This window comes from Crocodylus porosus, unplaced genomic scaffold (genome assembly GCF_001723895.1).
Source record: "Crocodylus porosus isolate Cpor-Errol unplaced genomic scaffold, CroPor_comp1, whole genome shotgun sequence".
In the NCBI taxonomy this organism is placed as follows: domain Eukaryota; kingdom Metazoa; phylum Chordata; order Crocodylia; family Crocodylidae; genus Crocodylus; species Crocodylus porosus.
Window position 1 is genome coordinate 1,012,485 of NW_017728943.1, and position 23,120 is coordinate 1,035,604.

General features: G+C 43.7%; 1 protein-coding gene and 1 long non-coding RNA gene across 5 annotated transcripts in view; one reads left to right on the forward strand and one right to left on the reverse strand.

The window, feature by feature from the left end:
• HOXB9 (homeobox B9) lies at positions 1-22,488 on the reverse strand. Of its 2 annotated transcripts, XR_002103342.1 has the most exons (3): positions 21,862-22,488; positions 1,441-3,207; positions 1-1,293 (listed from the first exon to the last, which is right to left on the reverse strand). XR_002103342.1 is itself a non-coding variant. In XM_019548382.1 (2 exons), the coding sequence occupies exons 1-2, from the start codon at positions 6,876-6,878 to the stop codon at positions 2,972-2,974; spliced, it is 744 nt and encodes a 247-aa protein (XP_019403927.1). In that variant the 5' UTR covers positions 6,879-7,064; the 3' UTR covers positions 2,852-2,971. The 2 variants fall into 2 exon arrangements, 1 of the variants encoding a protein (XP_019403927.1); XM_019548382.1 differs by lacking the exons at positions 1-1,293; positions 21,862-22,488 and adding an exon at positions 6,371-7,064 and having other exon boundaries at positions 2,852-3,207.
• LOC109318912 overlaps positions 19,395-23,120 on the forward strand; it is an 18,845-nt gene continuing 15,119 nt past the window's right edge. For all 3 annotated transcript variants that reach the window (XR_002103344.1, XR_002103343.1, XR_002103345.1), the window contains exon 1: positions 19,395-20,815. This is a non-coding gene — a long non-coding RNA (uncharacterized LOC109318912). The remainder of the gene's footprint in view (positions 20,816-23,120) is intronic.

Here is a 23,120-nt window from a genome sequence, read left to right on the forward strand (position 1 = left end):
TTCTAAAATCGATTTTTATTCTGGAGCATTAAACATCTGTGGAAAATACATTTGGGCTTGTGCTACAGAAAACAGGATTTCCAACATTTTTTTCCCCTTCAAAGAAAGCAAATTCCCTACTAAAAGGAACTAACATTATTTTTTACTATATTTAGAAAGCATCTTGCAATTGTTATGTTAAAAATATCCGTTCATTACCACAGCTCTAAGGGAAGTGAAAAAGGAACGATTGCTAGATCCTAGTGTTCAACAGAGTGAAAAAATGCAGTAAGTGATGGGAAATGTTACTTACAAAGCACTAAGTATTTGGGTGAGCCTAGACTTCAAGCAGTTTGGGAACCGTATTGCAAATATAAGAAAGGTCTTCAGTTGGTTAAAACCAGATTTGGGATTTATCTGTACTTTAAATGAAAATAATGTTAAAACATAAATTTAAAAAAATAAAACAATCAGCAGTAGATTCCTGAACTTTAACATGCCCGAATGTTTGGGGTTTTTTTCATCGTAAGATATTAACGGGTAAACCTGGGTTCAGAGGTGGATTTTTTTTTTTCTTTTTAAAATGGAGGAAAAATTGTCTTGGAAACTGGGATTTGGAGTTTGTTTTGAGAAGGGACCAGGGAGTGTTTCCTACTGGCAGAAGTTAGTTTAACCAGCTGCGGCCCCTGCACAGAGGCATTTTAAATTCTAAAGGAGCCACTTTGGGATGGAAAGTTTTGCATGAGAAAGTCTAGGCAGAAAAAACTTTCTGAAGAATGGGCTTAAACCCCGAAGATCTGGTTTCTAGTCGAGTGAAAGATTGTTTTTTTCCTCCCCTTGCAGGGAAGCTGCAGTGGTGTGAATTTCAGTGTACACCAAAAAGATTATCTTAGGATAATCTACCCAACGCTGAAAATAGGACTATCAAATCTCTACAGAGCACTCGCTTATCAGCACATCAAAGTGGTATAAAAATCTCCTACTAAAAGTACAAGCGGCTTATTCGTCTATGAAATTAGATTTGTATCGTTTGGCTCACAAATTCACCAGAAAGATATTTATTTTCCTTTCTTCTTCTTCTTCTTCTTTTCTTCTCCTTCTTTGTAACCCCCCCCCCCCACACACAGACTTTCTCCCCTAGTAAAACTCCCCACCCTACACTGCGTCATTTCTAGAAAGACTTTTGGTAGCTCAATATACAAATGTGCACACGAGAGAAAAAATAATAATAACAACCAACAACCCCCAGAGAGGTTTATTTCGCTATTCGCTGTCCTCCTTTGCAAACGAACAGTGGAAGAGCTCAAGGGATTCCTGAAAAAAGCCACATTGAAACAGAAAACTAGAGTCAACGTTCACAGAAACACAATCACAAACACATTTTACAATACCCACCATCGAGTCAACTGGTACTAAAGTTACGCCCCTCACCCTCTTCCCCCCAAAAAAGTTAAGTCTTACAGAGATAAGCGAATCACAGTCCATGGCTGGACTGCAGGGAGAGAGACAAGAGAGAAACCTCCAGGACATCTTTCAGGTCCTTCCAGCATGAAATGAGTCCTCTTTTGTAAACAATGAAGATACACATTTGTTACATTAAATGCACTTCAGTAACAACAACCAAAAAAATCATACTAATCATAAACCACAAGACAATCACAGCCCTCACGAGGTCCCTCGGCTAGTTACAAGGTGAGGATGGAGCGGGGGAGTCCTGGCGGGGTCCATGTGTGAGCAGGGCTGGGGCGAGACAGGGGGACCGACTCGCTTCTCCCGGAGCAAACGAAGACGTTCAAGTAGGAACTTCTCGGAAGAGAAGGGAAAGTCTCCAGAACCCGGGCTGGGCACTGATATCTCTGCAGCCATCTCCTTCTCGAGGAAAAGTCCTTGCACAATAAATTATAAATACGCTAACACTAAAAACACAGCCTTTACCTTCTGGGATAGCTTCTCTAAGGTAGTTTATTGTGTGAAACTAGGAAAAAATGCGATTTTTCTCGCCTCTAGGAGTTAGGGATGCTTGATAGGGAGGGACTTTTTTTTCCTTTTTTTTCCTTTTTTCCTTTTTTTAAATGATTTTTTTTTTATTTTGCTAAACAATTTACAGTCTTAGTCTGAGAAAGCCCCCTCCCATTCCTCCTCCCTCACCCCCCACGATCCAGTATAAAACTACCACGTGGGAAGGTTTATTGGGAAAAGATTCTACTCCGGGTTTTTGTACTGGTCAAAGTCACGTATCTGCCACTGCGCGGTTTCAAAAAAAAAAAAAGAAGAAGAAGAAGAAAAGAAAAAGAGAATAATATAAAAAAGGGCGCAGTGGGATATTTGAGTGTCAGGGATCCGAATGCACCGGTGGAAAGTTGGTGAATTGAAAATGATTTGTTGGATGCAATTAAAAGCAGCCTTACGAATGTGTCTGTCTTCCAGTAGTTTAATTAAATCGTCTGGTTTCTTTTGCCACTTCAACTCGTGTGTGCGTGTGTGTGTGTGTGTGTGTGTGTGTGTGTGATGGGGGGTGTTGTAGACAGACACCATCACTTCACTGAACATGGTCACAGCAAGGCAGCGTGGTCTGGCCGGGACAGGGGCTGAGTCTGCTTGTGACCACGTTGTTGTTTTGTCTTCCACTTAGGATAGAGAGGCCAATATGTATTTAAAACCCTGATCGCGACCCAGCAGTAGCCCTGATGGCCACGCAGCCCGATGGCCATACTACACAGGGGGAGACACAAGCAAGAGCACCCCCCCAGCCTGTGTCCCATGTAGCGGAGGGCTGGGGCAGGGACTAGGGGGTCGGAGAGGGGGGATCAAAGGAAGGACTCATGAACATCTCCCATGCAAAGGTGGCAACAACAACAGCAACAAACAAACAAAAAAGCCCACGGTCATTGTTTATTTCTCAGCACTGGGGCAGGATGGCAGCATCAGTTGGGAAAGGGGCCTAGGGAGTGGACCGCGGGCCGGGGAGAGGACAGAGGGGCTTTGCTGTGGTTCACTCCTTGCCCTGTTCCTTGTTCATCTTCTTCATTTTCATCCTGCGGTTCTGAAACCAGATTTTGACTTGTCTTTCACTCAGGTTGAGGAGTCTGGCCACTTCGTGTCTGCGGTCCCTGGTGAGGTACATATTGAACAAAAACTCCTTCTCTAGTTCCAGCGTCTGGTATTTCGTGTAGGGGCATCGCTTTTTTCTAGAGGAGCGGGCGTGCAGCCAGTTGGCAGCGGGGTTGGCTGAAAGAAAAGCAGCAAGATCAATACTGTGTATCCTGATCGGTTCTCAGAAAGTCCTTAATAAATAATGCCATCAGATATTACGAATATGGATATCTATATATGTGTGTGGCTACGTATATATAGACAAACACATATATATATACATAAACACATACATAGCCGAGAGAAGAAATGCCCACTAAGTTCTGCGTTTGAAGAAAAGGCCACGTGAAAAGCACGGATGTTTTATGCACCCCGGTATATAAGCGTGGAGGCACATGGCCCCGATCCGGCCCGCGCGTGAGCACGTGCTGGACTTTCCAACTGCAGGTCTCCCCACGGAGTCGAGAGTGGGGAAGTTCAGCACGTGCTCAAGTGTGGCCAGGCTCGGGGCCTCCATGTGCATGGCTGCATGGCTGTCTATCCTGTGAACCCAACGCCTACATGCCTCTGCAGACCTGCAGCACTGGCCAGGACATTTTTTTGTGTGTGCAGATCTGTCCATCCATTCCTACCGGCATGTATTTCAGGGTACGAATACATACACAGATTACTTCTGAATAAAGCCTTTAATAAATCATGTCTCTCTCTCTTTTTTTTTTTTTTTTGGCTAAGTGGCAAGAAATAGTCCTGCTACAATAAGGGCTCAAGGGCTTCTTCCCTGTGATCTGGTCAGTATTATCAAGAGAGACATTTGCATTTGCAGCGGTGTTCTCTAAACTTAAGTAATGCAGTAAACGTACCCCCCTCCCCCGCCCCCATCTCCTGCCCTCAATGGGAAATTGGAACATTCAAAACGCTCGTTGGTCTCAACACAGGGGAAAAAGGGGGAAAGGGGGAAGAAATCTTTAGCAGGAAGATCAGAGCCATTAAATATTAGTCCAATATTCCAAACACTTTGTACTAGCCACACACAGCAGCTAACCAAGCAGACTGGTTAACTCTTCAGAAAAAGGTGTGCTGAGGCAGCTTTTGGGGGGTAAAAGCACTGTAGGCATTTCCTTGTTCATGTAAACATTAACTGACCGATCGTTAGGTAACCGAGAAGGGGAGGGGGAAAGAATAACATGAAGCATATTCTGGGCAGACCGCATTTTTTCTGTTTTGCTTCCTTTGCTTCTCCTGGAATGATGGCTTAAGCCATAAACCTTTACACCAATTAAATGGAGCATGATAAAAAAATATACCATCAGAATGTTTCCTCTACAGTAAAATGAAATGTATTGAATATTTTAAAAATAATCCAGTTAATCTTCCACTGTAAGTACTGCATCTTACAAATTTGCACGGCTACTTCCTTAATGTAATTGACTTGATCTAATATGCAGAATTAAATATTAAAGAGGAAGAATGCTGTTAATAATTGATACTGTTAATACTGCTACCTTTCTTTTAATGGCAGTGGAAGGCTCTTCTTCATAAAAGATCCTTTTTTTGTGATATCTCGGATCGTTAGAAAAACACGACATTTTCTACAGGAAAATAGGTTTATCTATTAAGTGTACACAAGCCCCTAAACAGGAAAGCAAATGAGAAAGGATTTTTGGCAGGTCTTACCCTTCAACATCTAGCAAGTAAATTAAAACCTCGAGTTGCCAGCTACCCTGCACAGATTAATTATCATGAAATACTTTCAAAAATTGAAACAGTCGCTGAAATTGGTGCGAGGGCTCTCTGCAAAACAGTCCCCTCCTGCAGTACTTAGAGAGACATTTTTTTGGCTTTCTCTCAACATCAGCCAAAATTGAACTATTATTTAAAACAAAATATGCGTCTTAACCACATACCATAGAAACCACATAGCATCCTCTTAACGTGGATCTCTGCACTTACTTATAACTTCACAACGTTTTCTTGGACAAGATTGTTATATATTTAATTTCAGGGACATTGAGCACACAACCTGGATATTTAATTCTCTCAAATCATTCACCTCACGGCTGCAGTTTGTTCTGGACCTCTGCCCAGCACAACAAAAAAACTGACTCTCTTTTTTCTATATGTGTGTGTGCACGGTATAGGTTACAGGATAGAAATAATGCCACTTTTGCACATCGCAAGACGAGAAATAAAGGGCTCCTTTATTTTTAATCGCATGGCTGCAACTGCAAACTCAGTTGCAATTATGAAAAAGAGGGGGGAAATAAAGTGAATTCGGGGGGGGATGATTATCTGTGCATGCATACATAAATATAGATATAAACAATCTGGAGAGCTCTATTCTTGGAGCATGCCAGGAGTTCGGTTTAAAAACTTGTTCATTCAATGCGAAATATTTGCAACGGTGCTGAACCGTGCCTTATTTCATCCTGCTTTGAGACCAGCTCCGCTTTACCTTGCAAGCAACCCACATAAAAACCAGCCTAAGAGAAGCTAAACGAGAATGATTTTTCCCCCGTCTCATGTCCTTGGTTTTGATCTAAAGCTGTATATTTTTTTAATTGCATTTCTCCATTTTCCAGAAAACAGGTCACGAAAGAGGCACATGATTAGTTTTAAGTGTTCGCCAATCTGTTACATTCCAAATAAAGACCTCATTACATTTCTATCTCCCTCGCCCTGGTTTGGGAGCGTGGCTTTGAAATATTCATACCCTTAAACGTTGCATTTCATAAACAAGCAGACAAACAAACAAACACAAAGACAGCGTGACAGAGGAAAGCACCGAGCCAGCCCTCAACAATTGTATCTCTCAAGGTAAAGACCAGACAGCATGAAATAGATACAGTTGCTGTTCACTTCCCCATGTGAACTTTTCCCCTCGTTTTCCTCCCTTTTCCAAAAAAAACCCGTCCCTTTCCCCCTCCCGAATCCCCTTTTCCTCCCAATATTTACCCCTTCTCTCCCCCAACCCCCCGCCCCTCGCACAGTTTCAAGTCGAATTTACCCTTTACTAGCAAAGAGATGGGTTTGGTGCTTAAATCAGCTGGAGAGAGGAACATGCATATCGGTAAAGAAAATCAGTTGATAAAGCTTTTTTCCCCCCATCTGTTCCTGGACCACATTTTGCTCAAAGATCTCTAGGCATTGCCACCCGCCTCCCAACCGCCCTCTCCGAAGGCTGGCACCAGTAATCTGAGAGTTTTCTTTCAGACATGATTTTAACTTTACTTTGCATTGTCTCGTTTTATTGCACCTCCTCCGCTTTTATACTGTTTACTTCCTCACTTTTATAACTTACTTTGATCTGGCCTGTCTTTGTCCTCGCTTCCTTCACAAACTTTATTGTCCTCGAAGCTGGGCCTTTGAGTGGAAACGATCCCTTCCCTTCCAGCAGAAGTTTCTAAATTGTACTCCTGTGTTCCCTGTTTATGCACTTCCCCGGGGTGCCCCAGCAGCGGTTCTGCTTTAACTGATCCCTGCCCGGGTATGTTCTCTGCTCTGGGTACTGGATCCAGCCAGCTCCGTAGATACCTGCTATCAGAAGGGACGCTTTGATGTTGAATATATGGATGATAGACCGAAGGAAGGGTACCAGAAGAATGTGGATTCAAAGCAGTCCAAGAGGCGCTGAAAACTGGCGGTTTTGGCTGAAAACTACAAGAGGGGAATTCTAGATGCTCATTATGCCCAGCTTGCCTGGAACTCGTATATTGCCCAGATGAAAATTTAGCTGAAGGCGAATCTTCACTTTCATGACTTATAATAGAGTCGACATAATAATTGCTAAGAGTTCCAGAAATGGACATTCTCAGACATCATACAAAGCACGGTTCAATGAAGGGAAAAAAATATATAGGACAGATCTAGATTTGTACTCAACCCCTTTCTCCAACTTCCTAGCCAACAAAGTACAGTTGGGCTGCTGTGTGGTGAGCTCCTAGCAAAATGATTGGTCAAACTTTTTTCGTGTGCCTGATAAAGCGTCAGTATAGGCGTAAATCAATCGAAGCCAAGGGGGCTGCGCACTGCTGTCATCCGCCCTTGCATTCCATATCAAGGATGGATTGTTTTATGTTTATGCAATGTTGCAGAACGTCAGGAGTTTCGGAAGCCACGAAACACACAGTGCGGGGCTCATATCCCTGCGTAGGTTTGGCTGGGGAAACAGGAGGGGAAAAGAAAATAATAACAACAATAATAATAAAAGAAAGGAAGAAAGAAAGATGCTGATGCCCTCTCTTTGGCTTCTCATAACCATCATGTGGGGAGTGCAGAATAACAGCCAGCCTTGTAGGCTGCTCCAGAGGGCTATTGGAATAAGGGGAGAATATGGACAATTTACCCCCACCCCCGGGGTTCATATCAATCGGTGTATTTGATGTATAATCTACGTGCCTATAAAGCTATGTATGCATGCATTTATTTTTTTTCAAAGATTGGACCTCGGCGGGGAGTGGAAGAGGGGTTCGGGGTCCAAATAATGACGCTTTCTGGAAGGGGGGATTTAATACAGGAAAATATGAAATGGAATATGTCAGTGCTGTGTACGGGACACCAGAACTTTGCCTGGCGGACCCCCCTGTCACCACGAGATCCCCCAGCGTTTGTTTTAAACGTGTGTGTGTGTGTGGGGGGGGGGGATCAGAATCTCTCTCCATATGTTCCCCAGCATAATACCAGGATTGTGTTGCCAGGGCTAAAGGAGCTGAACACATCGTGGAAATCAGAAGCCTTCATTTAACTTTACAAGCCTAGTAAAATACAGTATGGCACTGATCCTGCTTTGTTACACAACGCGTTAAACTTGTGACGGTTAAATAGTTTAATAAAACTTACATTAGCTTTCTTTGATTTTTATAGCCTTGAATTTATTGCCTGTGGAAAAGAAAGGGGGAAAAAAGGGACTCTTTCACATTTTAGACTATGGTTTACCTCTCCCGCCCACCGTACCTTCCTATGCATCTATGTATGTCCTGTATGTGTTTAAACCCACAAACCCCGCTTGTGTGTAAGTATGATTTTTCTCAGACGGGCTGGGTTTCTTTGGCTAGGAATGAAGCAAGCGCTTAGCACAGGGCTTGCAGCAGAGGCAGCCCCTAACTAGCTTGATTATGTGGCGGTAGCAGGGGCTGCGCTACCAAGGTATGCTGTCAGATGCGTTTGTTTTAAGACAGTCCAGTGATTTATTTTTTTTAATGTAGAGGAAGGGAAAGGTGGATGCTGTGCTTAGGGGCAAATGTAGCCCTGGACTTCAGCTAACTGCAGCCAGCATGGATTCGCCTCTGTATGGACTTGTCCCTGTGACACAGCCTTCTTGGGAAAGCGAATGGACCATAGGTGCCTGGACATGATACAGCGATACCAATCCGCTCCCCGTTTCTTGCACCCTCGTGCCTAGTTGGTGTAAATCTCCAGGAGCTGAATAAGAACCAAATGCTGGCTTCCAAGTAGCCGCCTTGAAATTAAAGAAAAGCAAACCTCTCGCTCTTTTCCCGCAGAGCGCATCTCTCCCGCATCTCAGTGCCTGTGCTTGCAGGGCATGTCTCGCAGACCGAGCTGTTTTACTGCGACTGGAAAATGATAAAGGCACTGAAAAATCCCAGCTCCAACCCTTTCCATTTCTGCCCCCTTAATTCCTATCAGTTGTGTCTCCCGGAAGCAGCTGCCCTCTGGTTTGTTAGTGCGATGTATTTCGAAGTGTCCCCGCTCTGCCTTCTTCTGCCTGGGTCGCTATTGGGAAATGCGTTATTTTCTTTAAATGATCTGACCGGGCTGGAGGCTCAGGCTATGAGATACTGACTCTTACGGTTAACATCTCTGAATCAGGACATGAATCTAGGGATAGTTCCCCCCCACCCCCCAAAAAAGAAGCGCCCATCTTTCCTTTGGTGGAAGATCACTGCGATGTTTTTGTAGCCGCTTAGCTGCAAAGGTTGCTAGAGTAAATTTACCCAGGTGAGGGTCCCGGCTGGCTCTCAGTCCGCTCTCGTTGGCATCGGGATAAATCCGAAGTAACTCCTTTTCTGTCCCAATGGCTTTGCCCCAGTGGAAGAGCAGCATTCTCCCCTGTTGAGTATCTCGGGGCTCCTACCTAAACCCAGAGACCTTACAGTGTCAGTGCGAGCAGGGGCAAGCCTCCTTTCAAACCTTTTTTCTAAGGGGACCGGGTCACAAAAACGGGCTGGTGCGAAACACCTTGGGTAATCCCTCATTTTGGTTTCCCCCTGGTTTCTTTTTCCTTTAGCCCCTAAAGTTCTTCAGGAGTTAGGGAGGTTTGGAACTGGAAAGACCCCCGTGTCATTAAAAAGTGAAATACGACCTCTCTGCGGACATTGTCATATTTCTCCGCTTTATTGCCTTTCAGAAATGATTTTTTTAAATCAATCTGTGGCAGCACACATCTCCAGGACCTCCCCGACTCCCAGGGCAGCGTGTCCAGGCGAGGACGGACGGACGGGGTAGGGTGGCGAGCCCACTCGCTTTGTTGACTGAAGTGTGTTGTGTCTGTGTGTGCGTACATATGCGTGTGCATGTGTGTATCAACCGTGGGGATGCGGAAGCAATCATTATGTGTGAAATTCGTGATCACTGATTGAGGCCAAGCACCTGTTCTGTGGGCGCGAGGTGAAATGGGGCGCATCTTACCTGGAATAAAGATACAGCAAACACTCTAGCTTTACTACACCATTGGAAAAGACAGCTCAGAAACCCCGAGTGCCCCTCCGCTGAAGCATGTCAGCCTCTGAGTATATAATTTTCTGCAGTATATAAATCCAAGCCCCGAAGACTCCTAGAGTGTGACTCTGAATTAGGATCCGAAGGGCTCGAGGTCCCCAGTGGGTAGGGCTCGCACAAGGCGTTCTGCAAAATCCATTTACCTTCGCTACTTTGGAGGTTGCTCTTGGTCCAGGAGTTGACTTTTTTTCCACACATATATGACCACATCTCATCTCCTTGTACCCTTTTTTTCCCCCCCAAAGCGCAGGGGCTGCAGAGGGGTGTCCTTCCATTACAGTTCTACCTTAATACCAAATCTGTCAGTTCGGAGTCCTCTGGTGCTATTTTTTTAACGGCTTTACATTGCAGGGGATGAAAAACAAAAAGCCAAAAATAACACACAACCAGAAATCGCATGAAAAGCTCTTTTGTTCGCAAATAACTTTGGTCAAGGAAAAGCAGGCAAGGAGAAGCTGACCTCACTCGGACTTCTACAAGTAAATTGCTCTAATGCAACTTTGGTCCATGTGGACAGGGGAGAGAAAAGTTCTGCGGGGGCTTATTGGCTAGCTGGACTCTTCTCAGAGCTGTGCATTTGTGAACCGGATTCAGGAAACTCAACTGGAATAGTTATTTAAAGAGGGTTGGGGGGAGCCCTGAAGTGGAAACTTTTTCTTGTGACCAGAATCGATGCCAAAGTTTCTAAGCGGAATTTGCCTGTGGAAAAAAGAAGTCGAAACAGGTTTTGTCTGAGCTGGAAAGCCAAAAGGGATTGTTGTTTTTTAAACTCAGTTACTGTTTATAAATATACTTTATTGTTTATAGGGTGGGGAAGAGATGATTTCCAAAGAGCATTTCTCATTGAAATACACACCTCCTCTCCTCGGTTTCATCAGGAACAATCAGCTGGGTGGGTTGATACCTTTATGCTAGGAACCGTTAAATATAACATGTTTCTAAATGTGTAGACCGTAACTCAGTGTTATAGTCACATTTTTCTGATTTATCAGCATATGGGGGACAAAACAAGACGACGACCCATTTCTTGCCGGAAACATATTTAAACACTTTTTTGGAGGGGGGTGTTTTTGTCAGTGATTAGATATGGCACCTTCCCGCCCATATGATTTCGCTTCTTGTTCATGAATGAAGGGAAGGTGGGAAAATGCTGAAGGTGCAAATGCTTTAATCCCGTGTCCTTTACTTAAGTTAGTTAGTGACTAAGGACTGGGAAATTGGACCCAGGGTGTCTGAGCCCGGGGCCAACATGGCGTCGATGTACAACATGTCTCATTTAAGAGAAAATCCTGCAGTTCAATGCAAAATATTTAAGGCCACTAGAGCTTGAATAAAAGTTAGGAGTGAACTTCATAGCTCTGGAGAGTTCGGAGGGCAGATTGTAAGATAACCCGAACCCCAAATCTCTCATTTTGCAGCTGTGAAAAACATTTAACTTTTTTAAAAAAAACCCTAAAAACTGACTTTCTTGAAAGAGCCAGGAAACCGAAATCAAAACTCAGCATAAAGCAAAGCAGGATTTATGAATGATACATTTACACAGGTCTAAGAGCGGCTGAAAGGAACTTCAGTCAGGAGTCCTTGCCAAACGCAAGAGGAGGGCGAGACACTCGCACACAAAAAAGTTCCTGAGGAGGAAAAAAAAAAAGCTCCCCTTTAAAAAAAAAGTGAAATAAGTTTCTGTGGCTTAAAAGCAGAGGGATCTACCTTTACCATTTCCTGTGCTAGCTCTCAGCTTGAATGCTGCCGTCTGTTAAAAAGCCGTAAGTGGTGAGGGGGGAAAAATTCCTTGTCTGAAGAGAAGCAAAACAACTTACACATGTGGGCAGGTTTCCAAGAGCCGAAACTATACTCTGGCTAAAAAACACAATTTCAAATGAGGTTTGTAACCTTAGCAGTTAATAAAGCATTTAGATCCCTTGTAAAGTAAAAGCGTATGTGCGTTTGAAAAGTACAAGGAGAGGAAAGAAAGTTTGATGGTCCTTTGGAAGCAAGATTTTGGCTTCCAGACGGTCTCCCCGCCTTTAAACTCAGTAATAATCTTTGCAAAAACGGGGCGCTTCAGCCTGCCCTGAAAGTAGGTGGATTTCGCACCCGTTGGTTTTATAATGGAGCGGTTTTCACTGTTGGGAGGATAGATTTAGGTTTAGGGTCACAACGATGTAAATTGGTTTAAATTGTATTATTAGTGGGGAAAGGGATTTACTTGCTTAGATGGTGGTGGAGGGGTTGTCTCCCACTCACGGACAGAAAAAAAAAGGCACAGGTACTAGAATAAGGTTATTAAATAATTGCTTCAATAAAATCGGAGGCAAGAGAGCCTGTTAAACAAAAAGGGGGTGGGGGAGGCTGCTTTCAGCCGGCTATTTTTACAGCACTTTTGCCAACAATTAAAACATACTGAATGGGGGTGAGAGATTTTTAGACAGGCTGGAACTCCAGCAAAGAATAAGAATTTGAGGAGTTTTATTGTTGGATTAACGGGAGTTGCTCATTGTCTTTAATGCGGAAGAGAGCAGGCGTATATATCACTTTGCAAAAGGAAGCAATTATTATGCGGAGCATTTTGTAGCAATCTCAGCCCAGCTGCTTCTTCAGGTAAGGTTGTTCTTATCTTTCTACTTAGGAATGAAAAGAAAGACATGGCTTCAGAGACAAGCAAAGCATATATATAAGCTGCATCATGATGATACCTCGTTTGACTTCACAGATAGGTTTCCCGCTTCCTTTTCCCACAGCCATGGAGAAATTAAGTACATTTTGTGCTGGCAAATCATCCCTGCAAACCTTCCTGGGCTCGATTCTGATCTCAGTTACAGCCCCCCAACTCCAATGGACCTTGCTCCTCTCTTTGTATTGATGTAAGCCAGATCCAAAATCAAAAGCCCAGACAAGACAGGTTAGTGGGTGCCCTGTAGGGGTAGCATTACCTAATGGTTTATTATTAACTTCACAAGATTGTTCATTTCCACTTAAAAGCTCTGCCTGGAGCAGGGCTATCACTTGGTCCCTCTGACAAAGATCCACAAAACCCGTTCAAAGTAGGGAGCTCAAGTCTGTTTTATGCTGACTTACTTCCCCCCTCTGCTATAGGACGGGTTGTTTGTTTAATAGGCGAGATGGGCATGTTGCCTACAACAATGACCAGTTGCAGGGATAACACACGCACCAGGTTAGAGAGCCTATAAAACAGCTTTTTTTATGATTATTATTCACGAAAAATTCCTCTCCCCAAATAAACCGATTTCACAGCAGTCCTTTGGCTACAAAGAAGTGGCAGATGATATTTAAAACCCAAGATAGCAGATCAGTGTTTAAGCCTTCAAAAAGCCACGTGGGATGCAACCGCAGAGTTATTTCATCCTGGCCCGTAACATGTAACAACTTACTTTTATGCTCTTTTCATAAATGGATACACAGAAAATTGCTCCCAGGCTTTGATTGATTATGTATATATGCATATAATATGTATTATATGGATTTCTGAACTATGTATGGCTGAGTCTTTCTTTACATATATATATATGTATGTAACCACTGCTGATATATATACATATACACATTTATATGTCTATATATACTCCCGAGCGCACAACGTTTTTTAGAAAACCGCGACTGTGCCCCATACGGTTACACTTTATTTTACAGAGAAAGAGATGTTACCGGAAGGGACTTTTGATCAGAATATTTTTTACCACAGCTGAGAAGCGTGAATTAAATCCACTTTGCACCCATTGTTCCCGCTTAGGTTTAAGTTCAAAGTAACTTTTATTTTGCTACTAAAACAGTCAGGCAGTGCTCTCCAGTCAGAGAGACGCTCGTGCATGTGTGTACCTCGATAACATGTGGAATTTATCGGTATCTAAAGAGGTGTCTAAGTTTGACACCAACCGAAATAGTGCCTTATAGAGTATATGAGGTTCAACCCACATAGTATCTGCTATGCCTATTCTTACTTGAAGTCCGTGTGTGTATGCATACATACTCATATATTACATATATGTATACATCATTTAAAAATAACAGAGAATTCCACATTATCATAGTGAAATACCTGGAATAAAGGGCACTGCGCAAAGTATGTCTCTTGCAGGGCTATTTTTTTATGAACAGAAGTTGAAATAGGGGCCAGTTTCAAAAACTGGAAGGAGCTCATTGTGTTAGGTTATAATGCAAACAGGGGGGTGGGTGTGTTATCCCAAATAGAACACGCTTTACTTCCTCTGCCTGTGTAAGTGTGCAGGCACACGAGGGAATGGGAGAATATACCTTTAAGAAATCTCTCACTTGGGGCTAATCCCAACCCCGCTACAGTCAATGGGAGCGTTACCACCGAGTTCAGCAGAAGTTGGATTTGGCCTTTAATCGGCGGTTAATTATTTGGTGCCTAATTCTACTTTCCTCCAAACTGTCACTGAAACTGAACTTAAACACACAGAGGAGCCCTGCATTCATACTCCCTGACCCACTTGGCCAAACTAATGAGAACAACCCCCTTCCCCAGGAGATATTAAAACTTCACTGTATGGTTGAGCTAATAGATAAATAAACAGAAATAAACCTACCCATCATTTTTCCTTTGGTCCAACTGCCCTGAATAAACAATTTCGAGGAGAATAACTGGAGTAAATCAGGTAGTTTTATGTTCTTGTGTTTAAAAATAAAAGCCCAACAACATGAAACTACCTAATTCACAAAGCAGTTCTAGTTCATTCTTGGGTCAAAGGCTAAAATTACCAAGAAAGGCGCCTGGGCGGCCATTTTGTTTGACATCATCTGCAATCTGAACTTTTATAATAGAAAACAGTTGCTAGGAAACAAAAGCAACAAAAGGATCTTTTCAAAGACAAAAAAAACCCCTACGATTGCACGAAATAACTATTCAAATTATTTCCTAAGTACAGTGTCTAGAACGGATCTCTCCTGCAGGAGTTTACAAATAGTTTACAAATAGACCAGAGGAAACAGTAAAATCCTATTGACTTAAGAGAATCAAGCGATTACCTCAGCTATAAAAAAAGAGCATAGATATTTCTAAAGTTTTTTTTCTTCTTCACGGAAGCTCATTAAAAGCACTGTTTCCAATGTGAAATTATTTCAATGGGATTTTAAAAATCAGCACTTTTTTTTTTTTTTAATTAAAACGTAAAAAAAAAGTTTGGATAACTTTCTGCTGAGAATCAAATGAAATTCGGTGGATTCTGGAAAAATAAAAATACTGCCTTTTTTCCTAGGAAAGCGATCGACTTTTTTTAAAAAAAGGATAAATCTGTTAGTGTAATAGTAAAAACGTCACTTTGTTATACCTAGCAACAATGAGGATTTTTCCCCCTCTCTCGTTTTCCATTGAATAGGAAGCAGTGATACATAATAATGATTTCATGTTTGCAAAGGGGGTCATTTCAATTTTGCCCCGCTACGTGTTGGGAGAAAGGGATAGTTGGAGAAGTAATGAGGTTTAAGGCTTTGTGAGAAACTCCCTTCATTCTTCAAAGTTTGCAAGGGAAAGTGTAGCAGACCCAAGGTTTAAATTAAGGATTGTCCTAGTATTATCTAGCTCCCTTTTCTTGTTGCTATCACACACGTCTATTTTTTGCTAATATCATAACAATATAAATGAAATAGCTTACCTTGCGCGCTGGATTTTTTTCCCAATAAATGGATAAAATAAATAAATACGAAAATAAATAAATGAATGAATAAATAAGCTATTCGAAATACAACAGGGGAAAGTAGCGCAGTTTCTAACGGGTGAGTTTCCTAGAGCTTAAAAGTTCGGGGGAAGAAGGAAAAAAAAAATCTTTGGGTTCAAGAGATGCACTGAGGAGCCAGAAACTTGACTATAACTTAGCTACATTTCATTTGCAAAGCCGTTAAAAGACTGGAAGGGATGGTATATAAATCTATTGTACCGGAAATACAATAAAACTTAGCCATGTTGTTGAACTTCAAACAGTTTACAGCATGTCAGGCAGTGAACAGAAAAGACAACACGGAATTGAAACACGCACACACACAACACCCCTCCCCCAATAAAAAAGAAAAAAGCAAACCAAGCCTCCACGCAGTAAAAAGTGGGGAAACTGCGGTTGAGGGTTTGCAAGAGACTCCTATGTGTGTATTTTGTGTAAGGCTAGACTTCTGGGGGGTAGAGGGTGGGGCAGCGAGACATGGAAAATATATATATTATTAAGCATCCTTGGCATCGACTCTGATTTAAAATGAAGATACACCTTTTTCACATAGATCTTCTCCGGTTTTATCCCAATCATGGGTCGTCAATGTCGGAGAGTTCAAGTTTAAATCAAACTCTCAGCAACGGGAAAAAAAAACAACCTCAAAGGTTAAGTGACTGAAACTTTTAGTTGCGTTTCATTGACAAATTGAACGGTGCATTTATATAGTGGGGAAGAGGGGGGTGTATGCAAAAAAAGGAAGGCAAACGTATGTACACGACAAGCACAATTACAAATGAGAATAATTTTTATATTGGCTTTTGTTTGCTGCAAGGAGGAGTTTTAAAATATTGGGACCACTCGATTTTCGTTTTTTCCTCTCGCAAGGTCATAAGGCAAACTCCAGCATGAACGTGGCTGTTGCAGTGAAGCCCCCACTCCTCTTTACAAAACTGGTAGAAGGGACATCTTTATAAATTTGTGCTGAAATTTGGAAATGAAAGATTCCCTCTATCAAATTACAGACTGAAATATAAATAAAGAAAACGACTTCAGATGAGCTGAAAACCAAACCCACTTGTCATTTAATTTCATCATTAGGTTTAAAAATAAATAATACACAGTAAAAAAGAAACAAAATAAAACAAAACGTAGAAAGAAGGAGAAGAAGAAAAGAAACCTAAAGGGAGAGGGGACCCGAGTTTAATCCCTGGCTAGAAGAACATTTTTAAAGTAATGGGATTTTCTGTTTATTCTGGCTATTGGTAGAAGTTCTCAAAAAGGTTTTAAATTTAGCCATCAGAGACAAATTAGGGATCTTAGATAGTAAATGAATTACTTAGCTATAGGACAACTTCCACTAGTCAGGGGAATAGGTGCTAAAATAATTAATAGGTTGTAGGGAATAAAAGTGTGCGTACCCATACATCAGCAAATGTATAGATGTATATGTATCTATTACACACACATAAACACATATTATAACACAATATATTGCCAGTCATATGAAAACATTATATTGATTCTCCATAGCTCATTATGGGTTTCCTTGTGATTTAGTTAGATCTTCACAAAGCTATATTTTTATTAAAATATTGTTATAGCAGCTGTTTTCTACAGTGCCCATTCATCAGAATTAGCCTCTGGGAGTATTTGGCATCAAGTTCCTCGAGAGTTGTGTGAATATTTTCAAACAGAATGTGCTACATATGGGAAGCCCTTATCTCATGGAGATGAGCAAGATTAAAAAGTTGGCTTAAAAAACCCCCCAACCAAAATCCACAACACAGCGCTGCCTGAATGCCATTGGAAAAGGATATCAATGGGGCTATTACGGCAGAGTTAATTCTTTTTAGCTTATGCCTCAGCCTAAAGGACATAAAACAAATAAACAAAAACTATCAGGAAATGTTTCTTAGCCACATGCCTTGGAAATAACAAACCATATTTCTGTTATCGCTTAAATCATTAAGACCGGAGCAACAAAGAGAAAAAAAAAAAGAAAAAAAAATAATACTGCCCTCTCTGAAATGTTTTGCTTTGGTCGCATCTAGTGACTTATCATCACATGGAGACCCGAGCTGTTAATTCTGGCAAGCCCCTAGTAGCTCTGCTCTCTCTCTTCCCACCCCCCACCCCCACGTTTTTTTTTTCCTCTGTCAGTTTCATCCTGAGATTTTGGAGCCAGATTTTTACTTGTCTATCAGTGAAGTTGCCACTTCGGCTGATCTCTAGGCGGCGCTCTCTGGTCAAATACATATTAAAAAGAAATTCCTTCTCCAGCTCCAGAGGCTGGTCGGGTTTTTTTCCCCCCTTTCCACTCTTTGCAATCAGCCAGCTGCCAGCTATAGTTTCGGCTTTTGTTTCCTCTGCCAAGTATAAGACAAACATTTGTAAATGCGTTTGTATGCAAAAGAAAGGACGAATGAATGGTAATTTAAACGATGGTTTCAAATGATACATTTCCCTTATTTAAACAAAACAATCGGGAAACGCAGCTACCTTCCCCATGTAGAAAGCCCCCCAAACTATTTCTCTGAACCCATTTCAGAGCACGTATCTTTGAATTTAGATTGTCAGTAAAAGTCTGTTCACTTCTTTTCTCTCTGAAGCGGGGTATCTGTGATAAATCCAGGATAAACGGGATTGGCGGATGCGTTTAAAATAAGTTTCTGCAAAACATGGAATAGCCAGGAATTTTTCCAGTCACAAGTACTTGTATAGGAGTGAGCAACCCAGGGAAGAAATTAAACCCAGAATCCTTTTACACTTCACATCAGCATATTTTCACATTGACGTTATTACCCACGCAATCCGCTTTATTATACTGTTAATTCATTGGGACGCAGAAATACATAAAGTCAGTCAAGGCAGATACAATGTGTGAACGTCACTCAAGGCGAACTGGCGTTGGGCCAGTAGCACGAATCAGATTCAATGACTGAAGCTGCGGAGTCACAGATGTCAATTAACAATTAAATGCGAATCGGGCAATGAAAAAAATCATCATCGGAGATGATGAAGCCACGCAGCCATCATCTCCGAAATGGGGAGGCTGGAGAAGAGGAGGAGATGGGTTGGAAAAGTCCACAGGCTACCTAGGATCCCAAGAGCAGCGCAAGCCATTATCCAACATAAAATATTCAGAGCCCACCTGTGTTTGTTAGGATACGAGAGCTAGGGAGCCAATTCCGGTAGGGGGAAGGAGATACAATTAAAGGGAGGAAAAAAGGGGGGCACCATCCGCTTGCAACAGAGTCAATTAAAAATTGATCTAAAAACGTAGCTTCGGGTCCTGCGTCTGCCCTGCCAGGTTCTGTGGTTTTGAGATCACGTTGCACATTATTTAAAAGCAAAGCAGAGCCCCGGAAAGTATCCCCCGACTCTTTCTCTCACCTGTTGCTGCATGCAAGTTTCCCTCAAAGGAGAAGAGAAATTGACTATGAAGCGTGAAGCTGACTAGACACGAATGGGCGGGACGCGCCCGCGCTTAAATTTAGCCCTGACTCTGATCTCTTTCCGAGTTCACGTTGGGTGACGGGGTCAGCAATAGCAGGTAAACATCTTGCAGAGGGAACAGAGATTATTTGGTTTTAAGAGCCCTCATGTGCCTTGAAGTGAGCCTAGGGAAAGCCGTAGGAAACCATAGGACAATGCCATTCTGGTTTTCCCAGGGCACACCTGAGCGCATTGCAAAAAAAGCCGCTATCCTCATTACCGCGGTTTTCTGGGATGAGGAGAGTCATTTTCTGTAAAGAAAATCTTTGTAACTGACCCCTGCCTGGATGTGCCGGAAGGGTCTGATCGACACCCCCCGCACCAGTGTCTGAAGAATTAAGAAAATCGGAATGCAGGACGGAGTCTCACCTCGGTCTCTGTGATTCAAAGCAGACTCAGGAGCGAGGGTTTTCAGCAAGAAATACGAATACAAAACGAAGGAGGTATATTTAGCGTGGACAGGCTCCTCTAACTACCCCTCCAGTTTTCAGCTGGGGCCCCGTATCCATGTAACACTTGGTACGGGAGAGAAAGCGAAAAATGTTCCTTTTTTAGCCAGGTCCTGAGCTTAAAATTATATTTCAATAACTCTTTAATAACTACTTTATCAAACTGATGGAAAGCCAGAGCCGCTGTTTCTCAGTTAATTTAGATATTAGAACCCCCTCCCCAAGACATTATCCTGGACTGAATCGGAAGTTAAATTGTCACATTAACTCCATTTACACTGGGTCCCTCGAAGGATTCAACATGTGAGCTAACCTCAGTCACATGAATAACCCCTCGGACTTTAGTAAAAGCACTCACATGCTTGGCTGGATCGGACTCTGAGAAAGGGGGTGGAGGGAAACCAGCTCTATTTTTAAATCTTCATTAGTCTCTGCAGATGCAACTAAGTTACTGACTCAGTCAATTGAGATTTCCATTAATTAGTAGGAGAATGTTTTGGTGAAGCGGCTAAAACTGAGCCTTAAAAAGTAATTTAGCAGCAGGTACAGAAAAATAAGAATCGTTACATTGATTGCGCTTAAATAATAGAAACGATCAAAAAGCTTTACACCATCTTATTTTATGAGCCAATGAGCAGTCAATCTGCAAATGCGCATTTAACTTTTCTAAATTAAACTTTTAGTTTAGCTGACTTCCCCATAGCTTCCAGGGATTGTGTGTGTGTGTGTGGGGGGGAATTATTTTAGCCTACCAGAGAAAAAAAGCTTGTACAGCTCTAGCCTTCGCTGTTTTCAGAGTTTGACTTCCTTTCTTTCATCTGCTGCCTTTCAGGGGGATTTGCCCTCAGGTTTTAATTTTTGTAAATCCGTTTAGATCAAAGAAGATAAGTGCTCCTTGGAAGGAAGTATCTGAAACACACAAACCTACGCTCTTTAAAATCAGGTACTCAATAAGTGATTTCCGTCATTTCAGAGGGGCGGGGGAATTCAGTAAAGAACTGATACGTTCAACTATTTAATCCTGTTACACTGGCTAGTCCAAGAGGCCTTTCCCACATAATGACCAGAGACGTATGAAAGTAGAAAAGGGACAGGAAATTAAATATAAAGATGCAATCACTCTCAGACAAATGCATGTTTTTTTCCCTCTCTGATCTCTGAAGACACTCATCTGAACTCACGGCGACACAACGGCTTAGCTGTCGCCACAAGTAAGTGGACTTGGCAGTCCTGTCGAAATGACCTTACAGTTTCAAGTCTACGAGACAGCCTTTTTTTTGTTTCAGGTAAAAGGGCACGAATCTGATCGCCCACACAAATACTGCGATTTAAAATAAAAAGACCCAGGCAGCGAAGAACCGAGGATCGCTTCGTGGAAGTGAAAAGGTAATTCCTCTTCTTATTTCTTGTTTAAAGGACTAGATCATCCACGCAAGATGCAGGCGGGCAGTTTCTCAAGTTGGTCCTTTTATATTGTGAAGACCCCGGTGAAATACGAGGAGTCCCCTCCCCCACGCCCGAACCCCAATTAAGGTCCGCTTTGGGGTTTAAATATTTGGGAGGAGGTCATTTAATTTGAGTTCGGTTTCCGGGGTGGCAGGCGCCGGCTGTACGGTTTCCTCCTCGTTATTATTACGGACGGGAACCTCCGAACAGATCAGTAGAAGGGGAAAAAATAACTCCTAGGAGGCTGTGGGTTCCCCCGCCCCCCAGATCGTTGTCTTCAATATTGGGGAAGAAGCAAAGGGGCGGTTTTAGGTGAATATTTTAGAGGATTGGTATGAAAGGAGCTCTTTCCCCCCCCTTAAAGTAAAGGTCTGAGCAGCACTTCCCAGGGCTGGGCAGGCAGGGGGTTTCTGTACAGGTGTCTGCGGCTGAGGAGAGGGGGAAACCTTTGGAACTGGCACTCGGAGCATTTCCCAGCCCCAGCCCCACCTCACCCCGAAGAGCCCCGATCGCCCACACCCGCTGCCCGGCGCTTCGTGTCCACAGCTGACTTACCTGCCTGCGAGTGTGCACACGCGTGCTTAGTGCTAAGAGAGTAGCCGGGGCAAACAAGCACGCGGGGAAAATCCCACCACTTGTTACCACCAAGACAATCTCTCCTAGCACCGACTCTTTTCTTTTTGTTCTCTCAGTCCTTCCTGTAGAGCCCGTTTAGGTGGAGGGCTGGGATTTGAGCCTGGCCTGAGATCTACCCTGCTGTAGATTAGTGTTTAACTAACGGGGGCCATTGTGTTAGGGGGGGCGGGGGAGGGGAAAATACTCCAGTCCTTGGCAGCCTGGCTGCAATCACCTTGTTTTGACTGCAAACCTTCTGCTGTCCCTACCCTTTCCGACCACTGACATTGTTGCCTTCTTTTGCAATCAAGGTTTTTTCCCCCCCTCCCCTCTGCCCCCCTCCCCCGCACCCCCCTTTTTTTTTTACCCACCTTGGATTTCTTGTGCTGTTTTATCATCTTTAGACCTGTCTAAAGATGGAGCTTCCTGCGGAAAAAAGGACTGATCTTCTCTGCTAGGTGTCTCAGATCCATAGGCGGGCTTCAGTATGAGCGACACCTCATAATCCCCCTTCTCAGTGTCTGAGCAGGAGCCTGGGGAGTTACCTTCCCGCGGATGCCCCTGCACAGCGGGGGGAGTGAAGTCAGTAGGCAGAGGAGCCGGCTGGGAACCTGCTGGTCTGATGGACAGATACGGCGGCAGCGAGGCGCCGAAGCGGTGACCAGGTCCACTCCCAGGGCTGCTGGAACCAGATCCGGGCTCCAGCTTGGAGAAAAAGGGCACCTCAGCCTGGGGGGGCGGATATTTCTCAGCATCAAATCCCAAATAGCACGCCTCGTCTTTGCCTCTTGGTGCGTACAGGCAGGGATGGATCTTCTGGGGACCAAGGGGCCCTGGAGGGTCCCCCCAACCCGGGTGGAAGTGAGGTGGAAGGCACCGCAGTCCTGGCTGATGGCGACTCATTTCACCCCCAAAGGAGGTGGGGAAAAACTCCCCCCTCCCCAGTTTGCACTGTGGAGCCTTGCTAAGGAGGGGTGGGGGTGGGAAGGGAGGGTGGAAAACCGGGTTGTCACTGTTCCCTTTGGCCCACAGCACTGATGGCAGCGTGGGTCACAGCGGCGGGCTGGCGCTGGCTGGGGCTTTCGCAAAAAATATATTTTGGGGCAAGGGGAAAAGGTCTCTGGCAATGGACTTATCTGTTAGAAAATGCGTCTGCGAGCCACTTCCGGCGAGCTAACCAATCCGGGATGGACAAGCCTGCTAGGACCATCCCCTGGTGTCAATTTTAATGGGAAACTTCACTGGGTTGCAGGGGACCGGGAGTGCATTTCTGGGATCGAGGAGAAATGCAGGCATCGGTAACCAACCTGAGGGTCCGCCGCCCCTCCTCCCCACTTGGTCACAGCTCTGCCCTCAGCTTTTCAGAGGAATCGCCCTGGAGGGGCCCGGTGGGAGGCAGAGAGGTAGTGCCTAGCCTGGAAGGTGGGGGTGTCTGCCCAAACGAGGGCGGGCAGGCATCTCCTCTCTGCACCGGGCTCAACCTTCAGACACCCCGATTTCCCCAGCCCGTGCGTATAACCCCGGCTTGAGAGCTGAGGCTGAAAGGCAAGCCATGGAGAAGGCAATGAGCCCAGCCCTTACCTGCAGCCACGCACGTGAGGAAAGGAGTATACACACCCCACAGCACGTA

Excerpts from the sequence above, each read along its gene's own strand:
- HOXB9 (XM_019548382.1), bottom strand. The coding sequence starts at position 6,878 with ATGTCCATTTCTGGAACTCTTAGCAATTATTATGTCGACTCTATTATA. Across the intron at positions 3,208-6,370 it reads CAAAGACAGGCCAGATCAAA|CCAACCCCGCTGCCAACTGG; the intron begins GTAAGTTATAAA and ends CTTTTCTTTCAG.